This window comes from Peromyscus maniculatus, chromosome 1 (assembly GCF_049852395.1).
Source record: "Peromyscus maniculatus bairdii isolate BWxNUB_F1_BW_parent chromosome 1, HU_Pman_BW_mat_3.1, whole genome shotgun sequence".
NCBI classification, from domain to species: domain Eukaryota; kingdom Metazoa; phylum Chordata; class Mammalia; order Rodentia; family Cricetidae; genus Peromyscus; species Peromyscus maniculatus.
In genome coordinates this window covers 123988787-124009810 of record NC_134852.1, presented here as the reverse complement: position 1 = coordinate 124009810, position 21024 = coordinate 123988787, and the positions used below count along the sequence as shown (strand labels likewise).

At 44.0% G+C, this 21024-nt stretch overlaps 1 protein-coding gene across 1 annotated transcript in view; it reads right to left on the bottom strand.

Annotated features, from left to right (window-relative positions):
* The window catches only part of Spon1 (spondin 1), a 287223-nt gene that overhangs the window by 101358 nt on the left and 164841 nt on the right, over window positions 1–21024 (bottom strand). The window contains exon 6 of the mRNA XM_006978617.4: window positions 15007–15155. Coding sequence (XP_006978679.1) covers window positions 15007–15155 — 149 coding nt within the window. The remainder of the gene's footprint in view (window positions 1–15006; window positions 15156–21024) is intronic.

The window sequence follows — 21024 nt, the reverse complement described above, 5'->3', positions numbered from 1 at the left end:
CACAACCAACAGCTTAAACAATAGAAAAATGTGGCATCAGTTGCACAGCATCTCAGGTTAAGAAGCTACCATGGTCCTAATGGCTGATTATTCTAAGTCATTAATCCATAGAGTTTTTTTTAAGTCTTAAAATTCTGAATTGTCTTAGCACTTGTCATTCTATACTTAAAAAGTTTGTCGTTCACCTACAACAGCATCAAGTAGTCAAATAACAAAACTCCCCAACAGTTAGGATGGGCTCAGGATCAACACAGGTAGTTCCCGTGGACAGGGCTTATGCCAGTGTGAAACTAGATACAGAAAAAGAGTGCACTGACTGCTGAAGAAATTTTCTGGAAGCATTCAACTCAGGAAAATCTGTCAATCAAAGTGTCAAGGTGTTATCAGCCTCTTCCTCAACTCTGGACTCTTCCAAAGCATTTGCATTTAAGGAAGTAATACTGATGTAAGATTGTGTTTTCCACAATCTTAAACAAATAGCAAGAACTATGCCTTAAGGGCAAATTTTTGAACAGATGCAGACAGAAACACAGTCTTCTACATTTAGAACACAGAACAGATAACAGTGAGTGGAGGTGGGGCTTGGACACAGGTCAGAATGATGTCAGAGACACAGCTGGCCAGGGTTATACATGGAAGTGAGTCACATTCTCCAAAATGCATTTCCCTCTTAGGAATTGGCTTTTTATGTTTCTTTTTAGAATTTGTTTATGTTTATGTGTGTGTGAGTACATATGCACATGTGTGAGAATGTATGTATAAGCCAGAGGTTGATGTCAGGGATAATCCACAATGGCTCTCCACCTTATTCTTAGAGAATCTCATACAATGTATTTTGATCACATTCACCTCAATTCTCCTCCACAACTCCTCTCAGAGACATTTCTACCTTCCTTTCCTCTAACTTCATGTCCTCTCTCTTTTAAAAATATATTATTAACTCCAATTTTGCTGCCACACACTCATAGGTGTGGGGCCATTCACTGGTGTGTGGTTGACTTACCAAGGGCCACATTATTAAAGAAAACTGACTCTCCTTTCCCCAGAAGACATCTATTGTCCATAGCTCCTAGGTTAGCAATGGGAGCGATGAGTCCCTTTCCACTCCATGATAGAATATTGATTGGCTTGACACTGTTTAGGGCATGCCTGCTGTGAGTTCATGAGTGCAGCCATACTATAATGTCCAGAAGATACTGCCTCACTCTGGTCCTCCCAATGTCTGGCTCTTAGAATTTTTCTGCCCCTCTTCTAGTATGGTTCCTGAGCCTTGGGGAGGGGATGTGACCACAGTTACTTATTCTCTGTATTTTGACCATGCATTGATTTTAAAATAAACATTCTGGAGGGATAAAGCATAAATCCCGTCTGTTCAATGTAACATGTATATACCTGTCAGTGATTATTCAACAGTATATATACTTGTGGCATAAAATAATCTCTAATATATTCTTTTATTTTCTACTCTCTACTAAACAAACTTCTAATAAGTGTCAGATGCATTTCAAGGTATTTATAGCCCCATTTCAGCTCCCCCAGTGGCACCCCAGAGAGTTACTCTCAGGAGCTGCAGTTCCCAATGAATAGGCTGCCCATAACAAATATGGATCAATGCTTTTGGAATAGCATTGCTTTCTAGTTAATAGACTTTTGATTTTCTTTACCCATTGATTAATGAAGCAGTAATTCTGTTTTTGAATTAGAAGACAAATTAAAATGTACTATAACTGGAGCCTATTGGGAAATAGCCAGTTTGGAGATCTGATGGTAACTATGGAGACAAAGTAGGTAGCATGGCTGACTTCACCAGAGCAGCCAGGGAACTGCTGGGTAACAGAGGGGAAAGGCATACACCTCAATTGAACGGCTGCTTCCCAGTGTACCACAAGCCACCAGCTTTTCAGAAGTAGCTACAAAATATAACACCCGCGAGCCCTGCTCTTCCTCATTGCGAGCAGGAAAACTCTTCATCTTTGGAAAATTGGTTTGTGATGTTTTGCAGCCATTCATTTTGAGACAGAGTTACATGGCACTGCCATTGTTCTCTGAAGTGACAGTCTCTAGTCTGTAACTACTTGTCTTTCCTGTTCCAGAGGTCAACATGCTAACAGCTTGATTGTCAGCCTGTGTGCTATTGGGGGAGCCATTAGGAGGTGGGACCTAGTGGGAGGAAGTTAGGCCATTGGGGTGTACTTTCAAGGGGGAATATGAGACCTTAGCCCACTCCTCTGTTTTCTCACCAGCCACCCTGAGGTGTGTAACTTGTTCTGAGGACTACTTGCAGCCATGTTCTTCTTACCACAGGCCCAAAGGCAATAGCCAATTGCTCATGGGCTCAAGGCTCTGGAACCATGAGCCGAAGTTAACCCTTTCATTTGGTTAACTCTTTCATTGGTAGATAGGCTGCCTATCTACTCTGTAGCAAAAGCCAATTAACATCACAGTCTGTGTGAGGTGACACCCTCATTTTAGACTTCATTTTGCATTTCTATTCTAAAAGCTATTACGTTTTCATAGTTAGAGAACAATGGGGGTGCTGGAGAAACACATCCTTGTATTTTTTTTTTTTTTTAAAAATCACTAGATGGTAAGTATTCATTAGAGAGTCAAGTTTAGATTCTAAGAAATACAGAACCTGGTGAAAATAAAAGACATTTTTCAGGATACTGGGTGAGTGTATATACTCAGTTGATGTTTTCAGGAATGCCTTTTGCATTTATCTTTTAGTTCAACAGAGGGAAAAAAGTCAAGAAATGCGTGTTGCACATGTCTTGCCATTAGTATTTGAACAGTCAAGTGTATGCTTTTTAAGCCTCAGTTTTTCATTCAAAAATAAATCTAGTGACCTGCAGATGGTCACCAAGATGGGAACAAACCAGGAAGCTCACACAACATGCTTTCTTCGTTTTTTTTTTTTTTTTTTTAATTAAAACGATTTATTTTTCTGGATATGGGAAGTTTGCCTGCATATGCCAGAAGAGGGACCAGAGTTACAGAGGCTGTGAGCCACCACATGGGTGCTGGGAACTGAACCAGGTCCTCTGGAAGAGCAGCCAGTGCACTTAAGTGCTGAGCAACATGCTCTCTTAGGCAGTCTTTTAAAGATTCCCCAGCTCCAGTATCTGTTGGTAGGTTATTTCTTAAGGATTTAGGTTACAAAATAACCACTGTTTGAATCAGTAACACAAAACATGATACAATTTTCAAAAGGCAGAAGTGGAATTTGGCAAAGTTCTCCTCCCTTTCCTCTCCCATAGGTGCTTGGGTTCTCACCCAACAGGCAACTATGCACATTCTCATACACCCTTCAGGAGATGTCATCGTGTGCCTTTAAAAAGATGCTCCAATGGAACACATGATGGGTTCTCTGCAGCACACGCTCTTCTAACAAAGCCAACTGTCTTGGAAATATTTAATAGCAGATTCATATTAAATGGTTCCCTATCCAGGGATATTTAAGATCCTGTGGTGGCTTGAATGAGAAATGTCCCCCATAGTTCAGGCATCTGAAAACTTATTTCCAGTTAGTGGCACAGTTTGGGGAGGTTATAGGACCTTGAGGAGGAGGAGCTTTGTTGGAGGAAGAACAACACTACAGGGATTATAGCCTCAACTTTCTTCCCGTTTGTTCTCTCTCTTCCTGTGTGGATGGAGGTGTGATCTTGGCTTTCCTCTCTGGCTGTCTGCTGCCTTGTCTCTCCCATCATTATAGACTCTCTTTCTGGAAGTAGGAGCCAAAATACACTTTCCTGTAGGTTACTTCTGGTCATGGTGTCTTATCATGGCAGCAGAAAGTAACTAACACACCCACTGTGTGTGTGCGTGTGCATGTGCATGTGCGTGTGTTTTGGTGTTCAGTAAGTAGCATGTGCTCAGATATGAGTATGCCTATATATGAGCTCCAAGTCAGAAGAAAGTGCCTTCTCCCAAGTCACACTGGCCAGCATTGCCACAATGTGCATGTAGAACTGTCTGTTTCTCTGGGCCACTGGCAACATATGGTTATCAAAACCTAACAGACCAAAAGGTATAGGTTTATGGAATCAATTTGAATTTCTGTAATTGTAGATGAATTGAGCACCTTTAAAAAAACATCCAAAACCCATCTAGTTTCTTTCTGAGACCTGCCCATGCGTTTGTATTATTTTGCTATTGGTTTAATGGTCTTAAAAACTGATCTGTTTTGTGTGCTGGCACATTCCTGTAATCCCAACATGTGGGAGTTGAAGACAGGAAGATCAGGAGTTCAAGGCCATCCAGGGCTACAAGCTATATAAGACTCTATATCAGTGGTTCTCAACCTTCCTAATGCTATGACCCCTTAATACAGTTTCTCATGTTGTGGTGAATCCACCCCAACCATAAATTTTTTTGTTGCTACTTCATAACTGTAATTTTGCTACTGTTATGAACCATAATATAAATAGTTGGTATGCAGATGGTCCAGAGTGACCCCCAATTAAAGGTGTATATCATCACTGCTCAGCCCAATGCCCTTTTTTGACTTCTTCTGGTACCTTTACTCATGTACACATACCCACACATAGACACATGCATAAACATAACTTTTTAAAAATCCTTAAAAATTTCTCAATACTTTATATTATTAAAATGTTTCTTGTTTGTCTTATGTCTTCTTTAATGACCTCTGAGTTTTGTGGTGTACTTATACAGGACTTGGCACTACACTAAAAATTGATTTTTTCAGGTTTTCTCCTGTGTTGATGTACTTTATTTTAAAATATTTAAGTCTTCAACATAATCAGAATGTATATTTTGGTTCAAAGACTGAGACTTGAAGAAATTTTTTTCTAGATGTTTCTGGTTGTTCTGCTGCTGTTTATCGAATGACCCACTGTTTCCCTGGGGTGGCAGGAAACTGTACTTTTCCATGTACATAGTTAACAATGAACTCGTCTAGTTTTGGAATTTGCATTGGATTCTGTTGACTCGTCCACTCATGTTCTAGTTTTTGTAGTTTTAGTCGATGCTATTTTATGCTGTTTTAATGTTTGCTTTTGTGGGTCTCATCACTCTATCATTTTTCCCCCAGACAGTTTGTGGCTATTTCTGACTGCTTAGCTCTCCATTTCTGCGGGATCAGCCTCTATAGTCAGAAAAATGACTCCATATTTCTTGGTGGAACATAGGATGTTTATACATCAAGTACTTGTGGGGGTTTTTGGTTTTTAAAACCAATGTTCTGTTTGTTTATTGAAGTACCATCTTGGAGAAGGTGCTGTGTGTATACTGGTAAAACTGAAGCGGCACAAAAGGGCAGATGGGAAAATGTGAGCTGACCTTTCTGTTCTGAGCCTCACCCTCCCTGTTGGTGAGTGTCCATCAAGACATTCTGAGCACAACTGAGTGTGGGGACTCACACATATACTCCTAGTATTTGGGAGGATGAGACAGGAGAATGACCAGAGGTTCAAGGTCAACCTAGCCATATTTTGAGTTCTAGCCTAACCTGGGCTACAAAGTGAGACCCTGCCCCCTCCTCCAAAAAAGCATTCTGTGCCTGCAAAATTCTCTATGTGCATATAGTCAGTTCACTCTGACCCAGACGCCTTTCTCCCCAGATGGCTGTATGCTACACACACTGTTTTGCTTTCCTCTACCTTGAAATATGCACCCGAGAGCATTCCATTCTGGTATAAACAAATTTGCCCATTCCCTTTAAGAGCTGCATGGTACTTGACTATATGATGTAACTAGAATTTAAAACATCTGCTACTGATAACAACTTACCCTATTTCCACCTTTCAATTTTTAAGCAATGTTGTAGTGAATATTTTTCTTTATATAACCTTTATGTGAGAACATTCCTAAAAGCAGTCTCCAGGCACAGAATTACCATCTAGACCAGTAGTTCTCAGCCTTCCTGATGCTGTAACCCTTTAAAACATTTCCTCATGTTGCTGTGGTGACCCCCAACTATAAAATTTATTATTATTATTATTATTATTGTTGTTTTCCGAGGTAGGGTTTCTTTGTACAGTTTTGGTGCCTGTCCTAGATCTTGCTCTGTAGACCAGCCTGGCCTCGAACTCACAGACATTCGCCTGGCTCTGCCTCCTGAGTGCTGGGATTAAAGGCGTTCACCATCGCTATTTTTGTTTGACTTCATAACTGTAATTTTGCTACTCTTATGAATCATAATGTAAATATATTTTTGGAGATAGAAGTTTGACAAAGGGGTCGTGACCCACAGGTTGAGAACCACTGATCTAGCCGGACTAAAGACATACTCATAACTGACAGGCGTGGTGGTGTGTGCCTGTATATCCAATCATTAGAAGGCTGAGCCAGGAGGCTCCCAAGTTCAAGGCCATTCTGGGGGTATGCAGTGAGATCCTGTCTTAGCAAATAAACAATACAAGTAAAGAAGTATCCTGACAATATGAATATCTCTAGCCTGTCTAACTGTTCCCTTACAAATGGCTATGCTAGAGACAGATGTCTTATTTTTATTGCTACAATTAAAAAAAAAAAAAACAGCTTACAATTTTCACAAATACTGCTATATTGCTCTACACATCTTAAGGCTATTTATCAATTATCTCCCACTTGAATTAGCCTTCCAGTTGGACTATTTTGTGTCAGTTACTGTAAAAATAGATTTTTCTATGAGTTAAATACTGTGTAAGTTTTAATCAAATAAACGCCCCCTCCCCCACTTCTCATGCAGATTTTCACAATTCCCAGAAATTGGTGATGTTGTTGGGTACGAGTTTGGGTGTGAGAGCTGCTGCAAGGAGGACTCTGCACCCTTCGGGCCGGGGGCAGCCTGTGCTACTGGGATTTCCATTTGCCTTCAGCCTCAACTGAAGCAAGATGAGGACTTGGATGTTCAGGCCTCCAGTACCATCCGTGGACTAAGTGTCAATTGTGTGTAATTTTCCTAGTCTGTGCTCCTGTTTTACAGCAACATCAAGCAAAGGAAGACAAAAGTGCCACAGGTCTTGACTAGATGTTTCCTAAGGAGGCTGCAAAGGAGAAATCCCATCATGCAGTTCTACAAAGCACACAGCTAAAAATGTTCTTCTGATGCCTCCTCTTTTAGGAGACAAATTCACTCAGTCTTCTTTGGTTTCCCTTTCTCTCCGTTTTTTCAATCCAAACAGCAGCTGTTCAAGTACACTTCTCACTCCTGAGAATTCTAATGCCATCTTGTCTCCTGATCCTGCTTTTCCTTCTCTAGATTTTCATTCTAGAACTTATTTTTTTTTTTTTTTGCACACCATTTACTTCTTTTGATTGTGTTCCCACCCAATAAAACCAAATCATCCCCTCTGAGGGGGAAGAGGGATTACAAATACCCCTGATTAATTTTTATGTCCCAGTCATAACAAAAATAATGCTCACATACCAAGCCAAGCATCACTCACATGCTAGTTCATAACCAACAACTGTGCCCCACACTGACAATAGCACCATTTGGGAATGGAGACACTGAGGCCCGCCTGAGGTTTGGTCATTTGCTCAAGGTAACAGACTTAAGGCGCATTAAAGTTACCCACTGGCCCTGCTCTGTTTCCTGGGTCCTTAAAAATGTGTGGCACCAAGTCTCAAGGGCTCAGGAGTAGTCTCAACTGTGTTTCTGCCTGGGGCCCCGTTTTGATCTCTGCTTGTCTAATCCATGTACTTCAGTCTGCTAATGCCCCTTGGTCCCACCTCAACCACTAACCTGACCTCTAGACCTGGCATCGGGTCACCAGGCTGGGAAAGCTTGGCATTGTGGGTATCTCTGGGTGGTACCACTTCTCCTTCAGCTTCCCTCCCAGGGGCAGTGTTGACAGCTGCCTGAGTTCCCGCCCTTTGTCTAGGGCTTTGTGATTCAGTCTAACCCTTGCTTGTCTATTGCTGCCCCCAAAGACTTTTACTTCCAATTCCGTTTTCACCATGAACTGCCTGCCTCGGGAGGGGAGGGGGCTGTATGCAGATGTGGGCCGGGCTGCTGATTGGACTGATGGCAGATGCTGAGGCAAGGCATCAGTGCCAAAGGGTTACCTCTTTCTGCTGTGCATCACCAGTGCTGCTTAGCTGGCTGTGGGAGGATGACATGGTCAAAATTTGGGGCCATGGTACTTGTAGTGGAGGTGGAAACTCCATCAGTGGGGACAGAAAGTGACACAAATGAGCACAGAGAAGTCCATGCAACTCTGGGTGGTATGAAGGAAGGGAGAGTGACCATGACCATCTAACTGGGGGCCTTTGGCTCCAGCTTCTGGGAAAGGGGCTCTTCTTGGCTGTGTAAAGGCTTGTACCCTCATGGGTCCCACTGTCTTCTAAAGCAAAGTTTCTTTGGTATTTGGGCCAGTTTGAGTAGTTGCCAGCCATAAGAGACTTCACTAGACCCCCCTTTTCGTGTGCGTGTGTGCGTGTATGCGTGCGCGTGCGCGTGCGCGTGCGTGTGCGTGTGCGTGTGTGTGTGTGTGTGTGTGTGTGTGTGTGTGTGTATGTGTAGTTCTAACCCTAGGATGCTTTCCCATCACGTTTGGGAAGATTCATGCTATCGGCTGCCTCCGAGCCCTGTTCTGGAAGCAGCACCGTTCTATTCTTCTGATCATTTGGATCAGGCTCTTCTACAGAAGGGACTTCATGGTCCCAGAGGCAAGGTGGGAGTGAGCCTGGAGTCTCCCCCAACTCCTTTGCTTAGGGTGGTCACATTGTCTCTCTCAACTTAAGACATACTGGGAGATGACACCATTGAACAGAGGTAGAGACTGGGAACACAGAACACCAGGCAAAGGATTTGTGGCCTCATCCTCTGGGGCCCTCAAGCGTGGAAGATCACTGGTGCTTTATTATAGATAACAAATAAAATCTGGTGTGTGTGTGTGTGTGTGTGTGTGTGTGTGTGTGTGTGTGTGTGTGTGTGTGTGTTTGGTTTTTGAGATAAGATCTTGCTAGGTAGTTGAGATTGGCTTGAAACCTACTAGTTATGCAGGCTGGCCTTGAACTCATGATCCTCTGACTTCCATTTCCTGGGTGCTGCAACATGTGATGGTTTTAATTAGAGAACAGTGATTAAAAGTCTCAAAAGCAAAAATTGTTTGAACTCTATGGTTTGGCAAATATATGTCATCTAGTGTCTTAAAGAAGGTGAGAAAGGAGATCTAGGTCCCAAACCTCAAATTAGAAATGCTGCTTGCTTATTGATTGTCTCCCATTGGCTGGTTGAGATAATTTCCTAGCCAATCAATCAAGCCTGTATCAGAGCCCACCCTGACCTGACCTCCCCTGCCAGGAGAACCCTGAGAGCTCAGGGAAGCATGGACAATGCAGGGACTCTCTAGGACAGTGGTTCTCAACCTGTAGGTCACGATCCCTTCTGAGGACTGAATGACCTTTTCACAGGAGTCGCCTAAGACCATCGGAAAAAACAGATGCTTATATTACAAATCTTAACAGTAGCAAAATTACAGTTACAGAGTAGCAACAAAAATAATTTTATGGTTGGGAATCACCACAACCTGCAGAACTGTATTAGAGCCCCAGCATTAGGAAGGTTGAGAACCACCTCTCTAGGGCATTAGCAGGAGTGGTGGAGAGTCAAAGCTCACAGGTGTCTATAAGGAGATATGTAGAGCTGGCTGCTCAGTAAATCATCGCCAATACTAGTTGGGTGCTGGAGACAGCTGGAATCACAGGGAAGTCAATGGATATATAATGTTCTCCATCCTGCCAGGGACACACAGAACTGCTGGACAAAGACAGCAAGACACATTTCTAACAACATAACTGGGTTTAGAAGAATTGCCTGACTGCCAGAAACGAGAACAGGAACCAGATTGAGGAGCTGTAGGGGTTAGGGATCAGGACACAGGCTCAGGAGCAGAGGCCAAGCTTTGAAAGTCCATGCCTGAAGAAGAGAAAGGCTGTCTCAGGCTGGTGGGAAGTGAGGCATTGGATGGCACTCCTACATAGAACTGGACGCTTTGAAGGACTACTCCATTTGTGAACATGGGACAAGAAAACCTTCCATCAGGCCTTTGGGGAAGTGGCAAGGGGCTTCTCTGGGCACCTTCGTGACCTGGACCCTTGGGTTCTCACATGCTTAGGGGCAAAGGGTTACCTCTTTCTGCTGTGCATCACCAGTGCTGCTCAGCTGGCTGTGGGAGGATGACATGGTCAAAATTTGGGGCCATGGTACTTGTAGTGGAGGTGGAAACTCCATCAGTGGGGACAGAAAGTGACACAAATGAGCACAGAGAAGTCCATGCAACTCTGGGTGGTATGAAGGAAGGGAGAGTGACCATGACCATCTAACTGGGGGCCTTTGGCTCCAGCTTCTGGGAAAGGGGCTCTTCTTGGCTGTGTAAAGGCTTGTACCCTCATGGGTCCCACTGTCTTCTAAAGCAAAGTTTCTTTGGTATTTGGGCCAGTTTGAGTAGTTGCCAGCCATAAGAGACTTCACTAGACCCCCCTTTTCGTGTGCTAGGCCAGCCAGACCTCATATTTCTTTTTGTAAACATTGACATTGTTATATTTTTTATTAGTGTGCATACATTGCATGCATCCATAGCATTCAACGTCATATTTGAATATATGCATACAGTGTGCTAATCAAAGCCAGTCATTCTTTGTCTCCCCTCCCCTTCCCAGCGCTGCTCATCACGATTCTACATTTAGTTCTACTTCCATAAGTGTCTGTTCACGAGGGAACATGTATCTGGCTTATTTTACTTAACCTTAACATAATGTCCTTCAGTTCCACTCAAACTCCCCTCACCCTACCCCAAAATCAACTCAAAACAGATCAAAGACATAAAAATAAGACCCCAAACTAGGAAACTACTAGAAGAAAATGGAGAAACAGCACTTCAAGGTGCTGCCAACAGGATAACCAAATGGGATTACATCAAATGAACAAATCCCCCAGCAAAGGAAACTTTCAATCAATGGAGCAGATAGACATCACAGCAAAGGAAACTTTCAATGGAGCAGAATGGGAGGAAGCTTTACCAACTGTTCATCTGACAAAGATTAATATACTAACTATTTAAGGAACTCAGAAATTCTGAACAACAAATCCATCAAGTTATCCAAATTAAAGATCAGAAAATAGGGTGGGAATGATGGTTCAGTCTGTAAAGTGCTCTCTTCGGGAACATGAGGACTTGAGTCTGATTTTCTGTACCCACATAAGAAAGCTGGTAGCACACTTGTGACTCCAGGACTGGGGGGACAGGGACAGACGGGAGGAAACTTGGAGCTCACTGGCCAGTTAGCCTAGCCTAATTGGTGAGTCCTAGGTGTCAGTGAGACACCCTGTCTCAAAAAACAAGGTGATGGCTCCTAGAAATGACACCCAAGATTGACATCTGGTCTCCACTGTATATACATGCATGCATATACTCCTGTGCCTATTTGTGAATACACACACACACACACACACACACACACACACACACACACACACACACACACACACACACACACCCCTACAAATCAACTGGAAAAATTCTCAAAAGAAATACACATGTTAACAAAAAACAACCATGGTATTTTCAATTCCCAGGCCCCACTGGGCCCCAGGAAGCATTGACCCCTCTTACCCTGCAGAAGGGGTGCATATTCTGCGCCCCCCACTGTCTGCAGCCTGTAGCATCATCACCACCAATGCCGCTGCAGTAATTTGTCAACAATTTTCTTGGGACTTTGCAGTTATATTAACAATAAAGCTTATACCCAACAGAATTATTATAATTCCTCACTGCTAATGTGATTAGTATTTTTGTTCATTTGTGTTTGAAATCCATTAGCATAAAATTTATATTCAATAATGCCCATTGTGGTTTTTAACTCTTGTGAAAATGGCTGTGAGGTATAAGTCCATAATAAGGAAAGCACAAAATGCTCTTTGTGGGGAAAGAGATTTTAGTTGCATCATGCCTGGAATGGGGCTCTTTAATAGAGGGTGTAAGTATGGAGGGTTGGGACAGGGAGTTTCAAACAAGCCCTCTGGTTACACAGAGGACATATTTCTATTCTAGGAGAATCTGTCTTCTTCCTCCTTTTAGTGTTGTTTCCTCCCTGACTTACAGAAAAATATAAGTTGTGTGCTTGCGGGGAAGGGTATTTAAGGCCATGAATCTTTTGGAACTGAAGGGACCTTGAAATTACTGTACTGAGCTGGATTTTCAAGGAGCTAGGAAACTGGTGCCACCACCAGCTGAGGCTCCATTCAGAGCTGGCAAGAAGTGGGATGGTGGGGTGTGGTTGGGCAGGTACCTAGGTGGGAAGTGGTTGCTTGGTGTCGTGGGGACCATGCTGGGAAGTTCACAGCATTTTCCATGTTGGAATCCTCATCAGATGTCTGCCTGGAGCTCTACAATTCATACACCAGATTCTGTGCATAGGCTTTGGAGCCAGACAGACTTGGGCTCGAAGTCCTGGCCCTTTCTGTGATTGACTGTCCCTTCTCCTCATCTGTAGAACTTGAACACTAACACGGGCCTCTCAGATTTGGATGCGAGGAGGGTTAATGAGAAATCACCAATACACAGGAGGCCGGGAAGGTGGTGTTAGGTCAACACACAAGCAGGAAGACTTACCAGCCAGGTCAGGCAGGCTCCCTGTAGCAAGCTGGTTAAGGTCACACCACGCACACATTTTCTGAAGTGGGGTATTCTAAGCATTGAAGTCCTGCCCATAATTTTCAAACTTTTAACTGCTGTGACGAGACTTTATGTTTACCAATAAAATATAATTCCAATTTAAATTTTTTAAACTGTATTGTGTGTGTGTGTGTGTGTGTGTGTGTGTGTGTGTGTGTGTGTGTACATGCCACAAGGCACATATGGAGACTGATCAGAGGACAGCTTTAAGGAGTTGGTTCTCTCTCTCCATCTTTACATGTGTTCCAGGGGTTGAACTCAAATCTCCAGGCTTGCGTGGCAGATGCCTTTACCTGCTGAGCCATCTGTCTGGCTCACAACTTCAGTTTTGAATGATTTCTACATATGTCTCTCATTACAGAAACCTCTCAAGAATGTCAACAAGCGAGACTGGCCCTGTTGGGATGACACTCCGATCTTGAATTCACTTGCTAGCTCCATCATTTCTTTGTAACAGATAGTTTTCAGCATCCCATTCCTCAGAGCTGGACAATCACAATTTCATGCCTGAGAGCTAGGAAGTGGACCTTTGGGATCCCAGACAAAAGGTCCCCAATGGCAAGCCAGACACAGTAGTGCCAATATGGAGGGAGTACTCATGACTTGGCTATAGCCTGAAGAATTATGTCACTTGTGAGGTGCTGTGGATAACACTCCGTATAAATAAAATGCTGATTGGCCAGTAGCCAGGCAGGAAATATAGGCGGGACAAGCAGAGAAGAGAATTCTGGGAACAGGAAGGCTGAGTCAGGAGACGCTGCCAGCCACCGCCATGAGTACCAACATGTAAGATACTGGTAAGCCATGAGCTATGTGGCAAGGCATAGATTTATAGAAATGGATTAATTTAAGATATAAGAACAGCTAGCAAGAAGCATGAACCATTAGGCCAAACAGTTTAAATAATATAAGTGCCTGTGTGTTTATTTTATAAGTGGGCTGTTGGACTGCCGGGGCTTTGTGGGACCCAGAGAGAAAACTCCAGCTACAGTGAGGCATGTCAGAGGCAGAGAAACCAGGCAGTTAGAAGGTTGACACCGTGGGCTGGAGATGTAGCTTGGTTAACAGCATGTTGTCCTAATATACATGAAATTCTAGGTTTGATCCTGAGCACTGAATAAAACTCGGCATAGTGGCACATGCCTGCAATCCTAGGACTCAGGAGAAGGAGAAAGGAAGATTAAGAGTCCCCAGGTCATCTTCAGTTATAAAGAAGGGTGATTTGATAATTAATACCATGCAATGTTAAAATATTTAATAAAACTTTTTATTTTCTCAAACAAGTAGAAGAGACTTCAAATCAAACTGAGGAAAAACACAAGCTCATTCTGAAGCCTCCCTGCCTCCAGCCTATCGTCCAAAAGGACCCCCCAGGGCATGATGAAGGAGCAGGGTGACTTCAGTTACATTCAATTCAGGATTGCGGACAGCTTGGAGTTCAGATGGTAGATTTCAGGGAAGCACTGGGTCTGGGCTCTGCTCACCTCCTCAGTCTGTTCAGGCCTCTGAGCACACACCCATCAGAACACAACAGGGATACCATGTATCTGAGGCCCCCTCCACCATCTTGGGAGATGCATGGCAGGAGGAAGGAGGATGGCGGCCTCTCAGTGACCTGCACTGTGACATGGCCACACTCCAAGCACAGCTTGCCTTTTCCTTGTCCCAGAACAGCTGGGGCCAGGGAGGCATGGCTGCCTGAGTTGCTCTGTCATGACAGAGGGGCTTCTGGGGGAATGACAGCTAAGACTAGGCTATATCTCTCAACAGCAAACCACAAAAACTGCTATTCTTCCAAGACCCTCTTCTCAACCTCTATTTGCTATTAACTAGGCCCGGCTTTTGATGAGAGATGGCCCATTGTCATGTAAACACATTGACAAGAATAATAGGTCATTTATCCTGCTTTCCTAAGTAGATGCTAGGGCCCAGATAATGGGGCAGCTCCTGGACCCCTGGGCTCACACGATATGGCTCACAAAAGTCATATCAGTACATTACAATTATGACTAATGACCAGCGAATTTATCAGACACTTCAAGACACTGTTGCAAAACACCACATGCCAGCACATAAAACGTCTATTTTCAGAAGCGACAATTTGCTTAGACAGCTTGAACATTATCCTCCACCCTCAAAAACCATAGTATGAAACCATAAATCACCCTTTTCACTCCCAGGAGACCAGAGTTCTGTCATCCCAACAAGCAGAATGCAGAAGCTTGAGGATGCGTGAGTTCAGGGAGAGACACTCTCTAATGCGGCCCATAGAGCCTGCCTCAAGCCCACCCCACTGCATATTTCAGGCTCTTGGAAAGGAAACCCGGGGATGCTCTGACCTCACTTCTAGCTGTTGGTTGATCTGGGAGTCTGTCTTTACCTGTTGTCGAATCTCTTCCTCCATTTTCACTGGTGAGCCCAGTTCAGCAACCTGTTTGACACCTTCGCTGGCATAGCCTCCATACTCCCACAGTACGTAGTTCTTGGAGTGGGACCCGCCAATGATGGCAGACCAGTGATTGGCCCGACCTGGAAGTCAATCAGGATGCAGATATCAGTGTGATTCTTCAGTGATGGGGAGGGGTTCTGTTCAAAGGCTCAGGAGGTACTGACTGGGCATTGCCCTGTCTTAATCTAACACTCCTCAGGGATCAGACAGAAGTCTGGAGATATGCAGGTGCTTTAAGGAGACAGTCCAGGACACCTTCTGTCTAAGGGGTTCTCTGAGAGGGGGGCAGTTGAGAGAATTGGAAATGTTGGTCAGATTTGTAAGACAAAATAGAGAGGAGGGGCTATTTCTGGCAGCTCAGAAACAAATTAACAGTGTTCTTGGAAAGCCATCAGTAATTCAGGGCTGCAGCATCATTGTCAGGGGTGAATTAGGAGGTGATGCCATGGATGTAGAAGTAACCTGCTCACAGATGGCATTGCTCTAAAGGTTTTAGGAGTTTGTTATTGGAAAGGATCTGGAAGACACTGAAGGGTTCTAATCAGGGCAGCGGCATGAGTGCATTGGAATTTTAGATAAATCCCCCGGGCAGCAGGGTGAAGAATGCAACAGAGCAAGCAGAATGGCATGGAGATCTTGGGAGGTGAGCAAAGACCAGGCGCTGAAGTGTATGTGGGAAGTGGCCTTCATTCTCAGGACCAAACATGGCTTTCCTCAGCTGACTTTTATTTACAGTTCCCATATGAGGAGTGAGCAGGCTAGCCACATTCAGAGGGTGGGGCAGAGAATCTGGGTGTGTGGAGGTGGCCACCTACCACAGTGACTTGGTGATAATCACAAGGGACGGTGGGCAGTAGTGGGGTGCAGGAGGGATCTAATGCACAATGTGAGGAAACAGCAATATTTGAACAAGACCATGATAGAACATGGCTTGAGGGTTTTGTTTGTTTGTTTGGTTTTTGTTTTTTTGTTTTGTTTTTTTAAAATCAAAGTTCCTAAGGAAGTGGGGAACAGGGAACTGCTACTCAATGCCAATACCACATCAGGCTTCTTTTTAGTTGCAAATACTACAGATATATCTGTATTTACTATTGGCTAAGTCACATACACTTCAAAGGACAGGCTCAATTCTCAGCCATTCTTTGGTTGGTTTTATAAAGTCTCAAATTAAAGAACATTTACAGGCACAGTGAAGGGGAAAATTTGAATGAGATAAACCCAAATGACACTTTTGGTTAACCACTGTATGTCCTAGAGTGGACAGAATGCTTCACTCCATCCCACCATATTCAAAAAGGATTCTGAACAGGGCCTGGTCCTGTTTATACAGCATCCATCACTCCCCAAAAGGCTTTCTACTCTAGAGGCATATCAATTACATGTATATAAAGCCAGGTGGCACCTACCCAGCCTGCTGAGGGCAGCCACACCCTCACCCCAGAAGATGACATCACCTTGTGGGTCAGTCCAATTGTCATTATTTCCTATATATCAGAGAAATGCAACCTTCATGTTTATCCCAAGAAAAAGCCAGGTGGAGATGTGGCTAGCTATTCCTATAACTTGTTTCCTGAGCAGTAAGAAAGGCTTAGCTGTCATCTAAGCTCTGAGCATACGTGTGAAGGCATGGCCTGGTAATCCATGGTGACCCTTTGTTTGAAGATCAACCCAGGGAGACTGACTTCAGCATCTCTCGCTCCCCGCCATGCTGTTCCACCGAAATGCCCCCTACGTTAATGATTGTTGTAGCTGAAATTCTGTATCTGAGGGGCATGATTATTCCCTCTGTACTGTCTCGCGTGGCTTGGATCACTTTTATTCCTCTGTCATGATTTTCCTGATTAATCTCAATTGTCAGCTTGATAAAGTTTAGAATCATCGGAGAGGAGAAGCCTCAATTGAGGGGTTACCCAGGTCAGATTATGAACATGTCTTGGGGGGGGGACTTTCTTGATTACAAATTGATCCAGCTCACTGTGGGTGGTTCCTAGGCAGGCAGTCCTGGGCTAAGTAGTCTCACTAAGTGAATGAGTGAGCCAGCGAGCAGCATTCCTCCATGGTTTCTGAAATAATTTCTGCTTGCTTTATCACCCTGACTTCCCTCAGTGTTGGACTGTGACATGGACGTGTAAGCCAATGATGTTTGTCACAGCAACAGAAAGGAAACTATGACAGTGGTCACTCAGAAGCTTCGCAAGACCACCTTCGGCTGACTTAAGTGCCTGCCTCCTGTGTCCCCACTAGTACGGACCGTATTTACTATTACTGTAGTCCTCCTAGAGTAGGACAGATTTCTGTGAGGGCAATCTGTCTTCATCCCTGTTCCCGATGTGCACTTTCACCTCATGCTTCCAGAAGCATTTTACACAATCAAACAGGAAGGTGCCTGAAACACTGGGCACGCGTGGGCACAATTTAATTCAACACAATTAAGTTCAAGTTCAGTTCAGCACCGCTCCTGACTCCTACTAAGCCACTCGGTTGTGCTCTGTGTTGTTGAAAACAGAGAGCAATGAGAAGAAAGGAAGGCACTGGGCTCTTGAGCCAAGCGACAAGGCATCCATCCCAGCATTCCCATGTCCTCGCTGTACAAACTCTCAAACTAAGTTCCTGTATATAGCCACACTTCAGCTTCCTCTTTCATACTCTGAGAACACTTACCATACTGACCTGTTAGGAGAGTTAAGTGAAATTTATTAAAAAAAAAATGAGATGCTATGTATGACATCACCCCAGCACAGAACAGACACTCAATAAGTGTGGCTCCCCCATTTCATGGCTGTTGGAGTGGCTTCAAAAATGAGAAAGACGTGACGCCTACCCTCACTTCACTGTGAGAAATAAGCATATATATTATGGGATGTGCTAGAAAGAGAATGGGAATGAGCACAGTCACGGGGGGGCCAGAAGAAGGACCCAGATGGATCTCTCTACCTTATCCATTCAACTTCCATTAGCTAAGTGCCAAGCACAGTGGCAGGCCATAAGGATTGACATGAATAGGACATGGCACTTGCCCTGAGGGACTCAGTCTGGGGTGGGGAAACAGATGAAAGAGCAGATTAGCTATGATCCTGCTCATCAGGGTTATCGTACAATAACACAGGGGATGAAAGAGCCAACTCCAGATTCCTTAAATTCAGCGAATCAAGGTCGAGAAGCTGGTGTGCAGAGAAGCAGGCATTCCCAGAGGGGGATCTGTCTTTGAGTCTCTTACTCTCTTGAATAAAATTTCACTCTAGGCATTCAACCTGCTGAGCACCACAGTTGTTAGTTTCCTAGAGTGACTGTGCTGCAGAGCACCTGCCTTCAAATTTCAGCACTGAGCATCAGTTCAGTAAGATCTGTGTAAGGCACTTGGCTGGGGGGAGGGATGAGACCACATCCTCCTGGGGGAGGGGGCAAGCAAGCACCATGGGAAGACAGTTGACATTAAAATGGGCATCAAAGGCAGGAGAGCAGCAGTCACTCAGGTGCAAATTGGCACAGGGAATGAGACATGGTGACCGGAAGCCCGAGGCTTGTGATTATGAACCATTCATTCAACCTCTGAGAGTCTCAGTTTCTATTTGTATTTATTTGTTTGCTTCATGTGGTTCTCAGAACAAAACCCCTCACACATTTTAGGCAAGTGCCCTATCAGTCACTGAGCTACATCCTAAGTCTTCCTCCTTTTTAAAATAGGGGTAACAGTGACAAGTTTGACCATCTCCCAGATTTGTGCAAATTAATTGGGCTGGCTTTGGAAGGAACTATGAAGCTGTAGATGTTTTCAGCATCACTTCAGATAGAGAGCCCTATGGGAATGTTTTCAGTATCACCAGGGATGGTGGGGGGGGGAGAGAGAGATAGATAGAGATAGAGATAGAGATAGATAGATAGATAGATAGATAGATAGAGATATCAAGAGTGCATGTGCCCCATGGAAATGCACAAGAATCCAGGGGCTGGAGAGATGGTTCAGTGGTTAAAAGTTGAGTGCTCTTGCAGGGGACCTAGGTTCAGCTTCCAGCACCCACATGACATCTCACAACTACCTGTAACTCTAGTTCTAGGGGTCCTGACACCCTCTTCTGGTCTTCATGGCACTGCATGTACATGGTGCACACACACACACACACATACATACATACATATATATATATATATATATATATATATATATATATATATATATATGCAGGCAAACCACACACACATCAAAAATATGTCTTTAAAAAAATCCATAAGAAAGTTGGAAAGGAAGCATTTTTTTCCACTGGAAAGAGGGCTCTCAGAGGTGAAGAGACATGGAAGAAGGCCAGTGGGAAGATGGTGGGTCAGTGGGAGCAGGGATTCTATTAGCAATGCACACAAGGGGATCAGACACCTGGTAGATGCTGCTCTCTTAATGGTATCCCCACTATAACCTTATCTCCATGTTCTACATGAGCAAACTAAGCCCTGTAGGGTTTAAGGAGGCTACCCAAGTTTACAGACCCAGAGAGGGGGAAAGCTAGGCTTCAAATCTAAATCTACTTGACTCAAGAACACTTGCTTTCCCCCTACATCCCATGACTGGTCAACAATGAAAGAGAGCCTTGAGTGGACTGGAGAGTTAGAACAGCAAGGGATTAGACAGGACAGAAAGTCAGGGCTAATTACAGAGCTCTCTGAGTGCCTATGTGGTTGATGGCCCTATCAAAGGGGGAAATACAGCGGGAGATCTGTTGGTTCATGTGTTTGAACATCTAACCCTCAGCTGGTGGCACTGTTTGGGAGGTTAATGGACCCTAAGAGGCAGTATCTGGAGAGTAGAGGTAATCACTGGGGCTGGACATTTGAAGTAGTAGCCTGGACTCCCTTTTGGTTCCACATCTGGCAGACCAGCAAGCTCCCATGGACAGATATGCACCAGCTACCAAGCCTTCTCTACCATGTTGGAGTATTCCCTCTGAAACTGTGAGCCAAAATACAACCTCCTTTCCTTAGGTCACTTCTGTCCAGCACTTTGTTACACTAACAAGAAAAATTAACTAATACAAGATGCTGTCAGAATTCTTTTACATAAGGAAATCTGACTTAGGGAGTTTCATGTAGATTATCAAAGGAGGTGAGTGAAGACTCTAAAATTTGGAGCCAGGTCTACTTGGTGCAGGGGTCAGCTCTTCTTTATTTATTATATCTGGTGGGGCACACCCAGTATCAGGAAGGGGCAGGGTCTAAAGGTGAGGAAATAAAACAGGAGGCATTCAACATTCCTTGCCTGAATTTATAGGATTTGATTTGAGGCAGTAGTAGAGGAAGTGGAGACAAGGGGCTAGGAGATGAGGCAATAAGAGAGAAGACTGTGGACTAGGGATGCCACTAAATGAGAAACTATTCATCTGGCTAGTATAAGAGAGGCTCTAAGTTCAATCCCCAATAATACACACACACACACACACACACACACACACACACACACACACACACACACACTGACTCTGGGATGTAATTTTTGGTAAAGTCATTAAAACTCTTGTTCTTGGGATCAGATTAATGTAGATGAGAGTCTTGGTTCTGGAACCTCCTAAATGGAACAAGTCAATCATTCTCAGCCTCTGCAGATGAACACCTGCTGTCTTAGTCAGCATTCTCCAAAGACAGAAGCAGGAGGTTGTGGATACATATATACAAGAGATTTATTAGAAGGAATTGACTCACTCAAACATGAAGACTGTGAAGTCACAAATGTATAGCTAGAAACCTGGAGACGGGGGCCAGACAGTGGTGCAGCTCCTATCCTACTCTAAAGGCCCAAGACCCTTCTGAATGTGCAATTCTAGCCTGCAAGCCGCCAGTTGGCTCAAGACCTAGGAAGACCCAGTGTTATAGCTCAAATGTAGAGAAGAAGCAAGAGAAGGGTGATGTGATGAGTCTTCAGTGCTGTTCTGAGGCTGAGGACCATTAAATAAAAAATAGCCAATA